Source organism: Camelus ferus, chromosome 13, assembly GCF_009834535.1.
Source record: "Camelus ferus isolate YT-003-E chromosome 13, BCGSAC_Cfer_1.0, whole genome shotgun sequence".
Classification (NCBI taxonomy): Eukaryota; Metazoa; Chordata; class Mammalia; order Artiodactyla; family Camelidae; genus Camelus; species Camelus ferus.
In genome coordinates, this window is record NC_045708.1 from 3,954,475 (window position 1) to 3,971,139 (window position 16,665).

A 16,665-nucleotide genomic window follows, 5' to 3' on the forward strand; every position below is an offset into this window, starting at 1 on the left:
GACCCAGGGTCCCCCCTACCTGAGCACTTGCAAGGGTGTGTGTAGGCGCCATCAAAACCATTGCTGCCCTGACCCCGCATGCAGGAGGGGCGCGGGTGGGGCCACGTCTTGCCTCGCTCAGGCAGCGGTCCCTCCTGGTCCAATGCCGCCCTTCTTCCCTTATTCGGGATCAGTACCTCCTCTATGCCCCGACCTAGGACTGTGAGAGGGACCCAGCAGCGGCAGGACCCCCAAGGTCCAGGCCTCAGGGAAGTGCCATTCCGTTTTCTAGTAGGGACTCGCCCCACCAGTTGTTCTGCGGGGCTGAAGGGGAAACAGAGGCCCAGAAAGAGGTCTCAACTTGCTCCGGCCTAACCGCTGGAAACTGTCCAGGCAAGACTAGGGCCCCCCGATCGCTCCATAGAATGCTCCGGACCTCGCCGAGTTAGGTTCCTCGGTCCTCGGTTTTGAATGGGGAAACTGAGGTCCAGGGAAGAGGAGGCAACCCAGGAGCCCTCGGAGCCCATTTGCATTTCACTGGCTCCAGCTCCGGTTCCCACTCGCCAGGCAGTCGGAGCCCACGTGACAGGCGGGGAGGGGCGGTCCTGGGTGCCGGTTCTTCGCTGCCCTCCTCAGGCCCCAGCGGCCCTTCGGGCCCGCCTCCGCGCCCGCCTCCACGCCGCGTGGCCGTTGCTGCAGCAAACTGGCTGGGCGTCCCCCGTCCATCTGCTCGGGGCTGCCCTCCCTCAACCGGCTGGCCAAGCAACGGCCAGCCTGATGGCTCGCAGGGCGGACTGCCGGGCGGACCCACGGACCGATGACAGGCTGCACCCACCTAGCCCGGCCTGGAGGAGGAACCACTGGGCGGAGCCAATCGGCGCTGTCCTGGGTGCTGGACGGGGCCCCGCCCCATGTCGCACAAACCCCATCTCCGCTCCCCACCCTCGCCGCTCGCCTTAAGTTCCCCGGCCGCGTGCTCCCTGAGCTGGGCCTGAGAAGACCAGCGTGCCTGTCAGGAAGGGGCTCGGAGCAGCCCGGCAAGGGGGGCACTCACCACCGATATCTGTCTGGCCACCATTTATGGAGAACGCGCTAGATACCAAGCATAGTTTGGTCCTCACCTTCATTAACCCCTACAACAATCCTAATCATGAGAATAAGTCATTAAACACATTTGGTGGAGCAGGGCCTGGGGATGCCTGAGCCACTGTTTCCTCAAATCATTGAGCTCAGAGTACCTATGGACAGCCCTCTACAAGGTAATTAATTATTCTTTAGGGGCTGCAAAAAAGGACTTCGTGGATCACTCACTGATACTCCACATGTCCCCCCAATGCTACCCCTCGCCACACACACTGGCTCCTCCAGCTCTGTGCCCACAGCCCACCTGTACCAATGTCTGCATGCTTGCTGAGAGACCCTGACATTAGCTCCTGGGGGAAGCATCTGGGGAGGAAGCTTCTTCCTAGAACATCCTCCCCCACCCATGCCTGTGGACCACCGTTTGAAGACTGGAGGGCAAGGGAGCAAATTCCATTTTCAGCGCCAGTTACCCCAGATTTTAAATATCTCCTCCATTCTCCCATTGTTGTTCCCTTCAACCAAAGGATTCTGGGGGTTTTGCTGGTAACCTGGAGGAAGGAGTCATTTATAACCAAGGGAAATTAGCTAAGGCAACTGAGTGGACAGGGTGTGGGGGTGTAGGCTTTAGAGAAGCTGGGGCTACTCAGGGTACAGTGGGAACACACCCCACCTGGGTCCCTGCCCTTGAGTGGGGGGAGAGGTCTGAACAGGTGCTTTCGACACAACTGAAATGGGCAGATGGCCTGATTCCAGCAGAGGGATGAGAGGAAGCCTTAGGGGGAGGGAGTCCCTAAGCTGACATCTGGAGAGTGGGAGATATTGGGGTGCCCTGGGCAGAGGGAACTTCAGGTGCAGAGGGAAGAAGAACAGTGTCAGCCCCTGTGAGCATCAGCCCCTGGGCTTTGCCCCTTTTTATTTGTGTTACCTCAGGCAAGATACATTAAAAAACAAAACCAAACAACAAACAACAACAAAAGAACACTTCCCTGTATCTCAGTTTCCCCAGCTGTAAAATGGGAATAGTGTTGTACCTCTCTCATAGCATCCCTGTGGGATTGAATATGCAGGTGGAGCTTGGCATAGTGCCTGGTAAGCAATAGGGCTTCCAACCTTCTGCTGGCGTGGGTTCTCTCCAGCTGCTGGGCAGGACTCGGTGGACCCAGCCCAGCCCAGAAAGGACAGGGAAGGCCTGGATCTCAGCCTGAGTTTGAGTGGCAGCCTGAAAGGAGTCCGAAAAGATAGTCAGCAAAGTTGGGTACTCACATGTGACTATTAGGGAGATGTCCAGACTGGCAGTGGGTGGGGCTCAGGGATGCCTCTTCTGCCTTGCCCAAGGCCATAGCAGCAGTTCATCACCCTGACTGGGCCCCCAAAATGACAAAACCATGTGACAGAGGACGGTGTCCAGGACCAGGTAGAGCCGCCTCAGGAGTGGAGGACATGACTTGCAGGGATTTTTTTCATGGAGGAGGCACAGGCGAGGGGCCTTCAAGATAAGCCATTTTAGCTTTCTGTCCTCATAAAAGAGAAAGCACCCTCTGTTCCCACCCAGCAGAAAACATGCACAAACCCAAGGTATACATGAAGGGAAGGGGCCCCAGCCCCAAGTTAGTGGTTAGGATGGTGCGATCCTGAAAGTCACAAACCCCAGTCAGGAGAGGGCTGGCCTGAAGTGTTGGGCAGGCTGTAGCCCCCGCTGCTGGCCCTAAAATAAACGTGCACCATAGCCAAAGGTCTGTTTGATGCTTTCAAAGCAGCACCGCTCCAGCCCCTCCACGTCCTCTCTTCCTCAGGAGCAGGGATGCCTCAGACTTTCATGCACAGCTCGGTCTCTCCATTCTTGTCAATGAAGGTCAAGGTGATGGTGGCAAAATGCCCTTCTTTCCAGGATTTAAACCTCCATCTCATCATAATACGTTTCTCAGGGACCAGATCAGTGAATTACCAAGAGACGTTGCCATCTACCAAGTGAAACCTGCCACCTTTGTCTGCTTCTGACATTGCAGGAGCCTGGGTAAAGTCCTGCACAAGATCTTGGGTGGTAAGAACTCTATAGAACTCCTCTGGTGATGTCAGGAAGGTTTCTCTAAGGGTGACCCTACAAGTGGGAATTTCAACACCATCGGGTCTTGCCTCACAAGCCTCAGGGTACACATGCTGCTGGGTGGGTTAGGGGAGGGCCCCTCCAGCAGACCCCAAGAGCCAGCCCAAGTGCAGCTACACGTCTCATGAGGGAGCAAGGCGAGTCTGACCCAGTGATAGTGACCTGGCCACTCATTCCCTTTTAAAAAGGTGCCATGGAGCACAGGAGGCCATTGCACATGGTGCCACCATGTGGCAGTCCCAGGGAATTATATCTGTGGTAGCCCCAGAGTCCCAGGCTAGGACTCCCGCTGTTCCTGGAAGCACTTCCCTCTACCACATTTCCAGCTCCATCCTGTGCCTGCCCGCTAGGTGCTGGGTAAAACAGCCCAGGGCAGAGCCCTCGAAGGGCTCCAGTGGGGAGGTGGGGGTGTGACGGGGAAAGAAAGGACACAGGGTGTTTCAAGATTGCAGGATGTGCTGACTGTTCTCCCACAGCTCCACAGCCCCCATCTTCTAGTCTCTTCCTCCTGTCCAGTGGGCTGTGCCTCCTTCCAGCTCCCACGAAGGGCTTCTGGCCAAGCAGGCTGTGTGGTTTGGTGCACGTATGTTCTCCTGGCCGGCTGCCCTCCCAGGGCGCTCCTGCACCCTCAGGGAGGGGTCCTGGCCCTGCTTTCATGGTGACTGCTCTGGGATCTCTCCATTGCCCCCCAGCCCTTGCATGGCTTCCCTGTCTCTCGATTTGGCAGCCCCAGGCTCTCAAGCTCACAGTTGATTCTCTCACCCCAGACAGCAGCTCTGGGTGCTTTCTGAGCCCAAGGTCTCTAGAGCCAGAAACCAGTGTCTACCAGGCACCCCTGTCCTTTCCCCTTCTCTCCCTCTCTCCCACAGGGAGACTCTGAGGGCAGTTCTTGGAGTCTGGAGGGACCCAGGAGGACTGAGGGTCCAACACCCGTCCCACCAGCCAGCGCATAGACCCAGAGCCCCTCAGGGACTTCTTAGACCTGTTCCTGGTGTACCACCTTTGCCCTGGAAGTCTCCCGTGCCTGGAAACGCCTTCGTCCACGCCTTTGGATAAAGCCCAGCCCTCAGCACCTCCTCGGGTGGACGGCTCCCTGACTACCCATGTAGCGCGTACAACTCATTCCCTGTCTCCCCGTTTTCCTGTTCTGATCACACTTGTCACTCTCCGGAATTGTGGTAATTATTTGCTGGCTTGTGTCCCCAAAGCCTGAAACTGACACTGAGTTGATGAATGAATTAATCGAGGGGCTCGGCTCGCCAGCGCCCGGATGGCTCTCGAATTCGAACCCAGTCTGGCCACTCTGCTGGGCTCCATTTTGACGGGAGGTAGATTAGGAGAGAAGTCCTTGGGCGCACAGCCTCTGTCGCCCGAGCCCGAGTCCGGCCCTCGGCGCGGAGGGGGCGGGGCGGAGGCGGCGAGGGGGCGGGCCCGAGGCTTAAGCCCGGCTCTGCAGGGCCCCGGGCCCCAGAGCGCAGCGGAGGCGGAGCGGGGCGGGCGAGGCAGCGCGGGGCAGAGGCCTGGCCGGCAGCCGCTCCGCCTCCCGACCCGCGGGCCCCGACGGCCGCGCCGCGGGCTCTCCCGGTGCCCGAGGACGGGCGCATGGCCGCCCGGGGAAGGCGCTGAGCGCGGGTCGCCTCGCCGCGGGCGGCACCATGGCCCTGGAGCAGGCGCTGCAGGCGGCGCGGCAGGGCGAGCTGGACGTGCTGAGGTCCCTGCACGCCGCCGGCCTGCTGGGGCCCTCGCTGCGCGACCCGCTGGACGCGCTGCCGGTGCACCACGCGGCCCGCGCCGGCAAGCTGCACTGTCTGCGCTTCCTGGTGGAGGAGGCCGCCCTGCCCGCCGCGGCCCGCGCGCGCAACGGCGCCACGCCGGCCCACGACGCCGCCGCCACCGGCCACCTCGCCTGCCTGCAGTGGCTGCTCTCGCAGGGTGGCTGTGGAGTGCAGGTGAGTCCGTGCCGCTCACTGGGCGTCCAAGGACTTCCTCCCCAGAAGAGTTCTGGCCTGGAGCTCCTGGTGGGGTTGGGCACCTCCCAACTGAGTCTGCTTTGGAGCCCCCTCCAAGGGACTTGGGGGATGGATGGGTTCCCCGGGTGAAGAGAACCAGGGCAGATGCTCTGGCAAATGCTGGCGGCTACCTAGAAGAGCACCTGTGTGATGGGAAACCAGAAGGAAGTTGGGCTCAACTGGGATAGTATTTAAGCTGGAGAGGAGGGAGGGGGACACAGTGATCCTGGGAGTCCTGGAGAGTGGGTGGGGGAACAAAGAGCCTGGGCAGCAGAATCAGAAGCCCATGTCCTCCAAGATCAGGTCTGGGAAGGGGTGGGGCACACAGTCCTACCGCCCACCCAGGCTGCGTTGCATGTGTCTCTAAGGTCAGGGGGTGGGCTCGGGGTGGAGGGCTTGGTAAACGTGAGGCCTCCCCAGGACCTGAGCTGACCCCAGGACATCAGTGCTTCCTGGCCTCACAGCTTCTTCAGCCCAGCCTGAGCATTTTTCTGCCCCGAGACCCTACCTGGTCTCACCCAGTGGCCACCAGGCTGGTGCCAGGAGGAGGAGGCAGCTCAGGCCCTGATATGTAGCTCAGTCCTGCTGGAAATCGAGCATCCAGCAGGTACTAGGCCTGGAGATTCAGGTATGCTTCTGATCTCCTGGAACTGCCAGTCCACTGGGTCGATGGACAGCAAACCCACAGGCTAGAAAGTAAACCAGGTGCTGCTAGGCCAGGAGGGGAGCGTCAGGAAGCTGCTTGGGCAAGGTGGTCAGGGAAGGCCCCTCTGAGGAGTGACCTCTGAAGGGAGCCTTGGCTGACGGGAAGGAACTGGCCCAGTGATGACCAGTGAATTCTGAGTGCAGGGAGCAAGAATTGCGAACCAGGACACTTTGTCCTGTGTTAGGGACGGCAGGGAGGCAGGCATGTTTGGAGTGGGGTGAGGGAGGAGAAGCCAGCAGAGCCAGGTCCTAGAGGGTCTCGCAGGCTGGGGTTAGATATTTGCGTGATATTTTGGTTATAGGGGATAATCAATGGAGGGAGGAACCAGAACTGATTTTCCATTTAGCAAGACCACTGCGTTAACTGGATATAGACAGAGAGGAGGCAGGGGCGCCTCTGAGCGGGCTAGCTGGGCCAGAAGGCTGGCCAGGCCCCCCATCCCACCCTTCCTGGGAAATGGCCCAGCCCCTAATCCCCTGCCTGGCTCTGTTATCGGGAGTTCCTGGCATTTGGTCCATGCCCACTCTTTTGGGAGGTGGCATGCCTCCCTGATCCTGGTGTCCAGCCTTGGCCGGAAGCCTCCCCAGCCACTGGAGAGGAGGTGGAGGAGCAGGTGGCCTTGTGCTCAGCTTATCAAGTCTCCACCCTCTAGCCCTGGCAGGCTTGGGTGCTGGGGGCGGAAGTGTGTGTGTAGGGGGAGGATGACCTCGATCTGGGGCCCTGCTGAGCCCAGAGAGATAAGCAGCTTTAGGGTGCCGGCCACAGCATGTGAGGCTCCCAGGGCCTCTGGGACAGGCCATAGGCCTGTGCCACCCCCACCCAGAGGCCTAGAGCTGCCAGGACCCCTGGAGTCCCAGACCCACAGTCCACGAGGCCAGTGGGAAACAAGGGCCTTTCTCAAGAGCTGGGGCTCAGGGCATATTTCACTGTGGTCCTGTCTGGGTCACCTCTGTCCAGCCTTGTCCTCTGGGCTCAGGAGGACAGATTAAACCAGTCTTCCAGTCTCCCCTGGGCGTCCCATGCACAGAGGAGTCTCAGCATCGTCCTCCACTTCCTATGGGCTGTTTACTCTGCCTCCTCTTCTTCCCTGACTCCGTTCCAGCCAGTCTGTTTGCCCCCCACCCCATAGTCTGACCATGACTTCCCAGTCGTGCCCCTGGGCTCTGTGGGCTCTGTTCCCTCTGTCCTCTCTTTTCCTTTCACTTTTCTTAGAGGAGTCTCAGAGGCTCTCCTGCTGCTGCGATTCACCTGCCTTAGGCTCAGGGTCTCTCCAGCTCCCACTGCCTTGGCCGCACCTGTTCCCGTGGTGCCCTTTCTCTGGGCAGTGCTCCCCTTCACTGATCCTAGTAAACCCAGAGCACCTCTCACTGCTGCCCCATCCACTTCCCCATGCCCTTGCCCGGCTCCCTGCCCACCCCTCCGACATCCCACGTGCTTGGTGCTGGCAGCTTGTTCTGTTCTAGAACCCGTGCCCACTCTCCCAAGCTCACCAACCTCTGGGTCCTGACTTCTGGGTTCTCAGTGACACTCCTCCTTGGCCTGCAAGTCACCTGGGCAGCATTTGCCAACCCCCTCCCACAACAGACACACACCTTGGTGGTCGTTCAGCACTTCTGGGCCCAAACCATCAGCCCCTGCCCTTTGGGGTCCCTGGGAAAGGGATTTTGCCCTAGTCCCTCCTAGGGGCTTCTCTAGCCCACACCTACCACCACTGGCTGATTGCCCAGCCCTGCCCACAAGTACCCAGAAGCTTCCTTCTCTACATGCAAGAACACAGCCTGTTCCCTGGGGTGGGGAGCAGGGAGTCTGCTCGGTGTGGGGCAGTTCTCTGCACTGAGGTTGGATTGTTGGATGTACACCAACCTGGAGGCCTCCTCCCCTGGGGAGGGGGAGAGGGAGGAGGCAGGTTTGGATGCAGGGGGTGCCCCCCACAACCCTGATAGCAGCCCCAACAGGCCACCCTTCCTGGCCCAGCAACTCCTTCAAGCATTCCCTGAGCACCTGGGTGGCAGGTGCTCCTGCTGGGACAATGACAAGGGTGCCATGTCCTGAAAGCTTGCTGTGTGCAGGCACCTCACCGTCGTGACCTGCAGGCCTCAGGAAGCCCAGCGTGAACGGCATGGTGCTGCCGCTGTGGACTGAGGTTCAAAGACGGCCGGTTAGATGCCCGAGCACAGAGCTGCCCCGGTGGCTGGTGGGAGGCAGGAAGTGGTCTGAGTGAGGAATGGGGGCAGGACTAGGCTTTAGGACTAACAGGCTCCCCTCCCACAGGACAGAGACAATTCTGGTGCCACAGTCCTGCATCTGGCTGCCCGCTTCGGCCACCCTGAGGTGGTGAACTGGCTGCTGTGTCACGGCGGTGGGGACCCCACCGTGGCCACAGACACAGGTGCCCTACCTGTTCACTACGCCGCCGCCAAAGGAGACTTCCCCTCCCTGAGGCTTCTCATCGGGCACCACCCTGAGTAAGGACACTCCTCTTCAGGGGGGGCTCTGGGTGGGGTGGGCTGTGACTCTGGGGGCTGCCTGAAGTCAGCCGTGCCCCTCCAGCATTCCAGGGGGAGGACTGCTTCTGGACCATCTCTGTGGCCAGGGGCCTGGCCAGGGACAGCTCCTACTCAAGCTGAAATTTCTCACCTTCTGGCTGGCTGCCTACAGCCACTGGCCCCGGAGCCCTGCAAGCAGGCGCTCCCCCAGCAGGCAGGTGCACCTATGAGGGCTGGGCACACAGGCCGAGATCACTGCCTCCCCTCCAGGATGCTCACTGGCCTGCAGCAGGCTGCTCTCCCTAGCTCTGGCCTGTGCTAATTTGCACGACTGTTCTAAATGGGGGGTAGGGGTGAAGAGAGGGGAGCATCTCCTAGACCCCTAGTCCAGAAGGAGGAGGAGTCAGTTATGAAGCAGTGAAGGGAGAGGGCTGCCTCCTGGACCTCCTCCCCTCCTCCCGACCCCACAGCCCCTGGCCTGTCAGAGAGCGGTTTGTCATTTCTGAGGCTGCATTCCCACTACCAAGGGGGACAGGACTCCCAAACCTCCGGTGGGGCCCTCGGCGAGGGCCTGGTCTGAGACAGCAGCTGAGCAGTAGGCTGAGCGTTCCCCAAGGTGGGGTGGGGTGTGCAGAAGAAGGGGGTTCAATGCAGAGCATGGGAGTCATGGGGAGTCCTGTGGGGGGGAAGGAGCCAGGTTTCAGGTGTGCCTGCAGGGAGGCAGGAGTCCTGAGGGAAACCCACTCAGACCCTTTCTGAGGGAGTGGGACACTGGTGTCCGTGGGGACCTGACAGGCAGGGGCTCTGATGGGCGACCTTTGTCAGTCCAAGCGGGTACCTGGGACAGAAGTGGCAACAGGAGGCCCAGCTCAGGGAGGAGAGCAGTCACAGGGTGCCTTCAGCACTGGCTCCACTCCTGAGGATGCCAGGCTGGCCCCGAGGCCTGGAGGCAGGGTGGCTGTAGCTGGCTGCCTCAGGTGCAGGCGCACTAAAGCCCCCAGGCTGGGAGGCAATCATCCCCTCAGCCCAGGACAGGCAGGCTGAGCCTGGCTTGTTCTTGCTAAGCAAGGGGTTCCCTAGTTTGGTCAGTGGGAGACCAGCAGGTTGACCTCAAGGGTCAGGGGTCTCCTTGCAGCTGTCCCTGCATGGGTCACTGGGCACTGCTTTGGTATGAACACTCTGCTTCTGAACAAGCTATAGGGTCCAGGTCACATCACAATCAGTGGGGTTTTGAGCAGGAGGGCCCCAGAGACCCTTGAATGCAGGCTCCCAGCCTGGCTGTACCCCTGGGTGCCTAGTCCCAGACGCCCTGCATTGGGGCTGGGGAGCTGCACCCACCCCCACCCCTACCTCGGTGGTTCTGGTGCTCAGCAAGACACCACCTCCTCATGTAACACGGAGGGCACTGAGGTCCTAAGAGGGGAGAGGCACCCACCAGCCTCCCCCATTGCACATCGTGGGCCCCAGGCAATCAGGCTGATGGCAATGCCAGCTTAGCTCCAGTGGTGTGAGCTGAAGGGGCTCTGAGCCTGCCCCGGAAGTGCCGATGAGGGGTGGGGGTGCAGCCCCAGGCTGGCCCCTGCGCCCCTCCTCACCAGGAAGTCTGGGGCCTGAAACATGCTGGGGCTCCAGCCTTAGGAAGACTCCAGCCTTAGGGACTCCGCCCCCTCCGGGGCCATGCGGCGGTCCTGGCCGCTGTTGGGCCCTGGTGCCGACTCTGTGGCCAGATGGCCTGGGCTGATGAGCCACCAGCCCCCCAGAGGCCACCATGAATCTCAGGAAGGCGGACAGAGGGCTCTGGCTCCATTCCCACCCAGACGTGTGACCTGGCAGATAAGGAGGCACTTTTGAGAGGTTGCCAGGTTGGGCTTAGGCAAGAGGGGTGACTGGGAATTGAGGTGGGGCCTGCTGGCTGGGGGTTAGGGGGCCAGCGCCCAACCTCTGAGGTAGAGACTCCTGCTCCCCGAGGCTGGGGACCCCAGGGCTGGGAGCTGGGGAGGGGCTGAGGCTCAGGCTGCCCCAGGCCACAGGGAACCATGAGGGGACCCAGGCAGCCTGGCTCCAGAGCTGCGGCTCCACTGTCATGAGCCTCCCTGGCCTGCTGTGAAACGCTGTGAATTATTCACGAGGGCTCAGCTCTCCCAGGCGGCAGGTGAGGGAGGAAGAGCTCCTACAACTGGGAAACGTGATCCTGCTCAGGGAGCCTGTGGGCACCCTGAACCATGGCAGTGACTAACTGCAGAGGAACAGGAGGGCCACTGATGCTGGGCTGCCCCTCGGGGCGTTACAAAGGACCGGAAAAAAGATTCCAAGTTTAAAATATGCATGTAATCTTATTTCTGCTTTTATGTTTAAGAAAATAATAATTTTTAAAATGAATAAAGAACAGTTATTTCCTCAAACTTAAAAAAAAAAAAAAAAGGACTGGAGACTGCAGGTACAGCCTGCACCCACCCACCCCTCCTCCTGTCTATCCCAGCCCACTGCGCAAATCCTCCCAGAGGCAGAGGAATTGCCACAGTGACCTCAGGGGCTGCTGCCCCATGGGGACCCTCCCTCTGAGCCCCCTGGGGAAGGAGAGGAGAGGAGAGGCAGGGGCTGGCAGGAGTTGGGCTGGGGCTGTTTTAGGCCCTGGGTCTGAGGGAGATAGAGTGGGAGAGTCAGCCTTCCTGGCCAGGAGCACTGGTGGCTGGTGGAGGGGAACCAGGCATCCACATCCCCATTTGGGGCTAAGACGGGACCAGGAGCAGGTGACCCTCAGAGTTCCTGAGCGCCCTGGGGCCCAGGAACCATCTCATGCACGCTCCACCCCCGCCACATGTTTACCGGGGGCCTGAGTAGCCAGAGGGGCGCCCTGGGCTCAGTGGGCACCCTTGGGTCTGAGTGTTGGGGCCATAGGCCTTCACTGCCCCTGGGGCCCCTCCATGGTCTACCAGTCACAGAGAGCTAGAAAACCAGTCTGCCCAAAAAACTGTACCCGCCCCAGCTCCCTGCAGGTGCCTTCTTTGCCTGAGGCCTCCCCTGCCCCAGGACAAAGATTGGAGAGTGTGCTGGCCAGGAGTCCCACCTGCTGAGTGCCAGCTAGGGGCCTGACACCTAGCAGTAGTCTAAGCTTCATTCTAGACAGTAGCTCTATAATCAGCCCATTTTACAGATGGACTCAACTAACTAATGTCTACTGAGCATCTACTCTGGGCCAGACAATAGTGGCCGAATGCTGGGGATACATCGGCGGACCAAACAAATGTCCCAGCCTCATGGTGGGATACAGATACAGAAACGGTGTCTCCGAGAGGCTAACTGACCGGCTGGGGTCCCACTGGCTCCCTCCGTGGCCTTGGCCAAACTGCACTCCCTCTCCGGGTCTGCCTCCCTGTCCTGGTGCAGGCGCTAATCTCTTGGGGCCTTTCACGTTCACCGGGGACTCTCCTGTTCCCCTCCTCAGTGTAAAGCCTCACGGAACCTGGGCCCCTGCAGCCCCATCCAGCTGGAAGGGTTCGGCAGCCCCTGCCTCGAGCAGGAAACCTCAGCTATCGCTCAGCTCCCCCTGAGAAGGCTGAGGGCTCTGCCTGGGGCTGGGGCTGCCCCTTCCCTGCTGTCCTGCCCGCAGCTCACTGCACAGGACCTCAGACAGAGCTCCCTCGGGGCCTCCCAGGGCCCGTCTGGCAAATGGACCAGCTGAGGCCACATGTGAGGAGGCATCGCAGAGCTCCTGGCTTGGCTGCCCGTCTCACTCCCAGGTTTATTCCCTCAACAACTAGCATCCAAATGTACCCCAAGCGCCCTGTGCCCACAGTGCTAGGGATGTAGCAAGTCCTCACAGCTTCACGGACGTGGGGGAGCCCCAGGGGCAGAGAAGGAGACAGATGGAGAACGTGCGCCACACGCAGAGACATTCCCGCTTACTCGCCGTCCGGCAGCCCCAGGTTGAGAGGGCAGGGCTCCATTGTTTTCCCTGCTCTGCCCCCTCCTGATGTGTGGCAGCCCTGTGACACGTGTCCCTGGACTGAATGAGGCAAGTGCCAAGACATTTCAAAAGAGGTGCCATGAAGTGAAAAGGGGTAGTTTGTAGGAAGTGACTGGGGAGTCCTTTAAATGGAGGGGGTCAAGGAAGGCCTCCCCGAGGAGGTGAGAACTGAATGAGCAGAGGCCCCGCGGCGCCCAGCCCTGGCGTGGGGGCGTGGCGGCCGGAACTGGCCAGGGCAGAGGCCTGCAGCGGGGTCTGGGTGGGCTTCATCGAGGGCCAGGAGGGCCTGGAAGGCGGATAAGGGAAGGCTTCTGGAAATATTCCAGGCTTGCTGATGGATGGTGTGTAAAGCTGACTGTTCTAGAATATTTCTCAAGCCCGGGCTGTGTTTCTTCCCCTGGGCCAGGCCTCAATGAAGGTCATTACAAATAAGCCAGGAGGCGCGATCAGAGGACAATAGCCATAGCACTGCCGAAGGCTCTGAGACTTTCTATTCCGAGTGGCCTCAGCCCACCACTGGCTCTAATCCTTGCGGAGCTCAGCCCCTCCAGGACTTCCGCTGGGGCAGACGTTACTGGCAGTGGGGAAGGCCGCTGGAAATGCTGTTCTCTGACCCGAGTCTGCTTCCGTGGGCAGATCGCCCCTTGTTCCTTGTGGCAGCGGTAACAGTCAGCTGGCACCAGCCTTGCAAACCTTACAAGCGTTCCATGTTTCTTTGGTGTCATCCAGGGTGATTCCTTTAACAGTTACAGTCGTCCGTATCATCTTTTTTCCCAAGAGGAAGAAAAGTGTCATGATTTATGTGATCGTTGCTGGGGAGCTTCAGACCTATAAAGAGAGCAAGGGTTTCCAAAGACTCCTAGAGCTTGGACTCAAGGGAGGGTGGCCTGGTGTCCTTTACTGAAATGTGGACAGGAAGGGGGTGGCAACTGAGGGACAGTGTCCAGAGGTCTGCTCCGGGCATGTGCAGTTCTGTGCTCAGTGCACAGATGGATGAGTGGGCTGAGGCTGGGGCCCCATGTACTCCAGGTCCCAGCAGGAGAGGCATGGAGTACAGGTGGCCTTTGACCTCCGGGAGTAGATGACCTCACCGAGGGGGAGAGTGTGTTTAGAAAAGAGTGTGTTTAGAAAAGAGTGTGTTTAGAAAAGAGGTCTTGGGGCACCCCAACATTTAGAGGTCAGATGGGGGCCAGGGGTCCAGCAAAGGAGGCTGAGAAGGTCTGGCGGGTGCTTGTCCTGGAAGCCGAGGGGAGCAGGTGTTCAAGGAGGGGAAGGGTGCCTGTTAGCAAGTGACCACCTCAGATGAGGCTGGGGAAAACCGCCTGGGTTGGTAGCATGGAAGCAACCGTGTTGAGGCCCAGGGGATGCGTGATGGGGCGGCAGCGGTACCCGGAAGCCAAGACCTGCCTTCCCTGAGAGGAAACTTGCAAGTTTCCGAAGCTTCCTCTTCCATCTCTCACAAGAGGCCTGGAGTGTCCACAGTGCCCATTTGCCATATGTGGAAACTGAGGCTCTGGTGAGTAAAGACCATGCCAGGACCCTGCGCAGTGAGCTGCAGAGTTGGGGCGGTGGGTGAAGGCCAGGGCCAAGCGCAGGGGCTGGGACTGGACCCTTCACCCATGGCGACTCTATGGCTCGAACTTGATGCGCTGGAGCCCCCGCCCCTCCCCCCCAGGCAGTGACTCTCCACTGGGAAGTGCTGCCCGGCCTGACCTGTGCTTGGCGGGGCCTGGACACCGCAGGCCAGCAGTGCCCCCACCAGAGGCACAGGAGGAGGGATCCTAAAATACAACAAGGTGCCAGTCCTCACCAAGCACGTCTCATGGCTGATTATAGTCCCGACTCTGTGGACAGCTTTGTGGACACAGAGAGGCAGAACGCAGCTGGGGGTGGGAACCCCAGGTCCTCCTTGCACCAGGTTCCCCTCTGCCTCTCTGTCATCCAGTGATCCTAGCCCCTGTGCCTCAGTTTCCTCATCTGTAAAAGGGGAACGCTGCTGACCCCACCCGGGAGCGCGTGAGGAGGGCTAGATGAAGAAAGTGTGTCTTGTGCTTGGCATGGAGCAACTGTTGAACAGATGGTGCCCCCTCTTGTTATTACCAGTCACCACTCTCATTACTGCTATAAACTCATTTCTCAGGGGAGGGTAGAGCTCAGCGGCAGGTCGTTTGCTTCATGTGAACAAGGTCCTGGGTTCAATCCCCAGTATCTCCATTAGATAAATACATAAATAAAGAAATCTAATTACCTCCCCTCCCTTGCAAAAGTGATTAAATAAACCTAACTAGCTCGCCAAGTTCCCCCCAAAATTCATTTCTGTCTCCACCTAGATTCATGGATCTATTTTGTCCCTTACGTTCACCCATATTTTTTTAGTTTTCCCCTGTGAGCAAGAGGGTGTTCATTCTTCTTGCCTCCAACGTTGAAGAGGGGAACATAGTGGGGACTCCCCCTCCCAGCCCGGCTCATCAGCGTATATGCCCCGTGTTCTGGGCTCTCCCAGGCTGGCGGCTGTGGCCCCAGAATGGGGGCCATGAATGCAGAGGCTGACGCACTAGTAAGCTGGGTGATTGAGCTCGAACACTGAGCACTTACTCCATACGTGGGGCTCCAGCTGGGAGGGCCGGCCAGTGGCCTGGCCGGAGGCTGTGGGCACGACTGCCCCCTCCTGCTCGGGTCCTGCTCTGTGCCAGCTTCTCAGACCTTCTGAGACCTTCTCAGGCTGGCTGGACACCCCTGGGTCATGAGTACCTGCCAAGCAGGGTGTGCTAGGAGAAAGGGCTCCAGGCTGATTTGGTGCCCTGAGCTGTGTACATTGCCTCTGGCCTCCTCCTGCGTGGCGGCCCCTTCCAGTCTCCAATCCCCAGGACCCCAGCACTTGCTGTGCTTTGGTTACAGGGTGAATAATTCAGGCCACTGAGTGTCAGTCATGAAATATTAAACAGGCTGATACTGACGCACCAGCATGTGAATGGTGAGGGGGCGTGCGACGCAGGCACTGGGGCGTGGAGGCTGATGGCCAAGAGCCAGTATGTTCCCGAAGTGAGGCGTGTGGGTGGGTCTCTATCTGCTGCCATGTACTGGGTCGGCAACACTGGCTTGTGACACTACTCTGCCCCAACACGGGTGGGGTAGTGGAGGACAGCCAGGCATGGTCCCAGGCTCGGTGTCAGCCCCAGCAAATGGCAGCTCTGTGTCTGAGGAGGGGGGTTCCTATGTCAGGAGGAAGGATAGGGCAGGGACTGGGTGCCTGGTGGGGGCTGTAGGCAGCCTGGGGTCAGGGCAGTGGACAGGGACCAGGGTTTTAGGGACAGGGAAAAGTCAGCTGGGAGGTTCCGAGGGGCGTGTGAGAGGGAGGGGCCAAGTCATGGCTGGGTGACAAGAGGATGGGTGAGTGGGTAGATGGAGGAGGAGTGGGTGGCCTGGTGCCCACATTAATGGACACATGGTAGGCAATTGGATGGGGTAGGGAGGGCGTGGATGGTGGGGGTGGAGCCTGAAACTGGTGGCAAATAGATGGGAAGGCAGACGGGTGTGAGGATATGAAGTCGTATGAAGGATTGCACTTCCTGGGGCACAGAGCTCTAGTCCAGCCAGGAGAAGTGTAGCTCCTATTCCCCACCCCTTTCTTATCCGCTATGTCCTAGACCGGCTGGGAGAGCCATGGACTGACTGCTCCTGGGTCTAGGCCTAGATTGTGGCTCTACCTAGTGCCTGTTATCTGGTAACTGCACCCTGGGGTCCACATCCTTTATGAAGTCGGAAAACCTGAGACTCAGGCAGGGGCCAGGCCATCTTCCCTATTCCCCAGCAGCACTCTACCTCATGGGGTTGGTTCCCCAGTTAAGACCCTTCTGTGGGAGCTGGGGAGCAGGGATAAGTGGCAGTGGCAGCTGCAAGCTAGGCTCCAGGGAAGCCTGACAGGGAGTGAAGACATGGAACGGCCCCTCCCCCATTCCATCTTCACTCCTTTTGTTCCTGCTTTGCACCTGGCCTCGCATCACACAGACAGATGTGCACTCAAATGCCTCTTATCTCCTGTGTGGCCTCAACTGCCCCTCTGCAAAACAGAAATGACAATAGGACCGAAGCAGGGGCCTTCAGTGAGAATTTGCCTGCTGGCATCATAGCACATGGGTAGTGGATGTCAGCCACTTGTAGGGTTGCCAGATCGACAACAACAACAACCAGGATATTGAATCTAATTTTAGATAAACAACAAATAATGGTTTGGTATATAGGTATGTCCCATGCCATATTTGGGACATACTTATACTAGAAACTTATTTGTTGTTTAGCTGAAATTCAGATTTAACTGGGCATCCTGTGTT

General features: G+C 59.3%; 1 protein-coding gene across 8 annotated transcripts in view; it reads left to right on the top strand.

Moving 5' to 3' along the window:
- The first annotated feature begins 4,640 nt into the window (after positions 1-4,640).
- Positions 4,641-16,665, top strand: part of ESPN (espin) — a 30,103-nt gene continuing 18,078 nt past the window's right edge. For all 8 annotated transcript variants that reach the window (XM_032495074.1, XM_032495075.1, XM_032495076.1 and 5 more), the window contains exons 1-2: positions 4,641-5,115; positions 8,153-8,346. In XM_032495074.1, the coding sequence (XP_032350965.1) occupies positions 4,822-5,115; positions 8,153-8,346 (488 nt within the window). In that variant the 5' untranslated portion in view covers positions 4,641-4,821. The remainder of the gene's footprint in view (positions 5,116-8,152; positions 8,347-16,665) is intronic.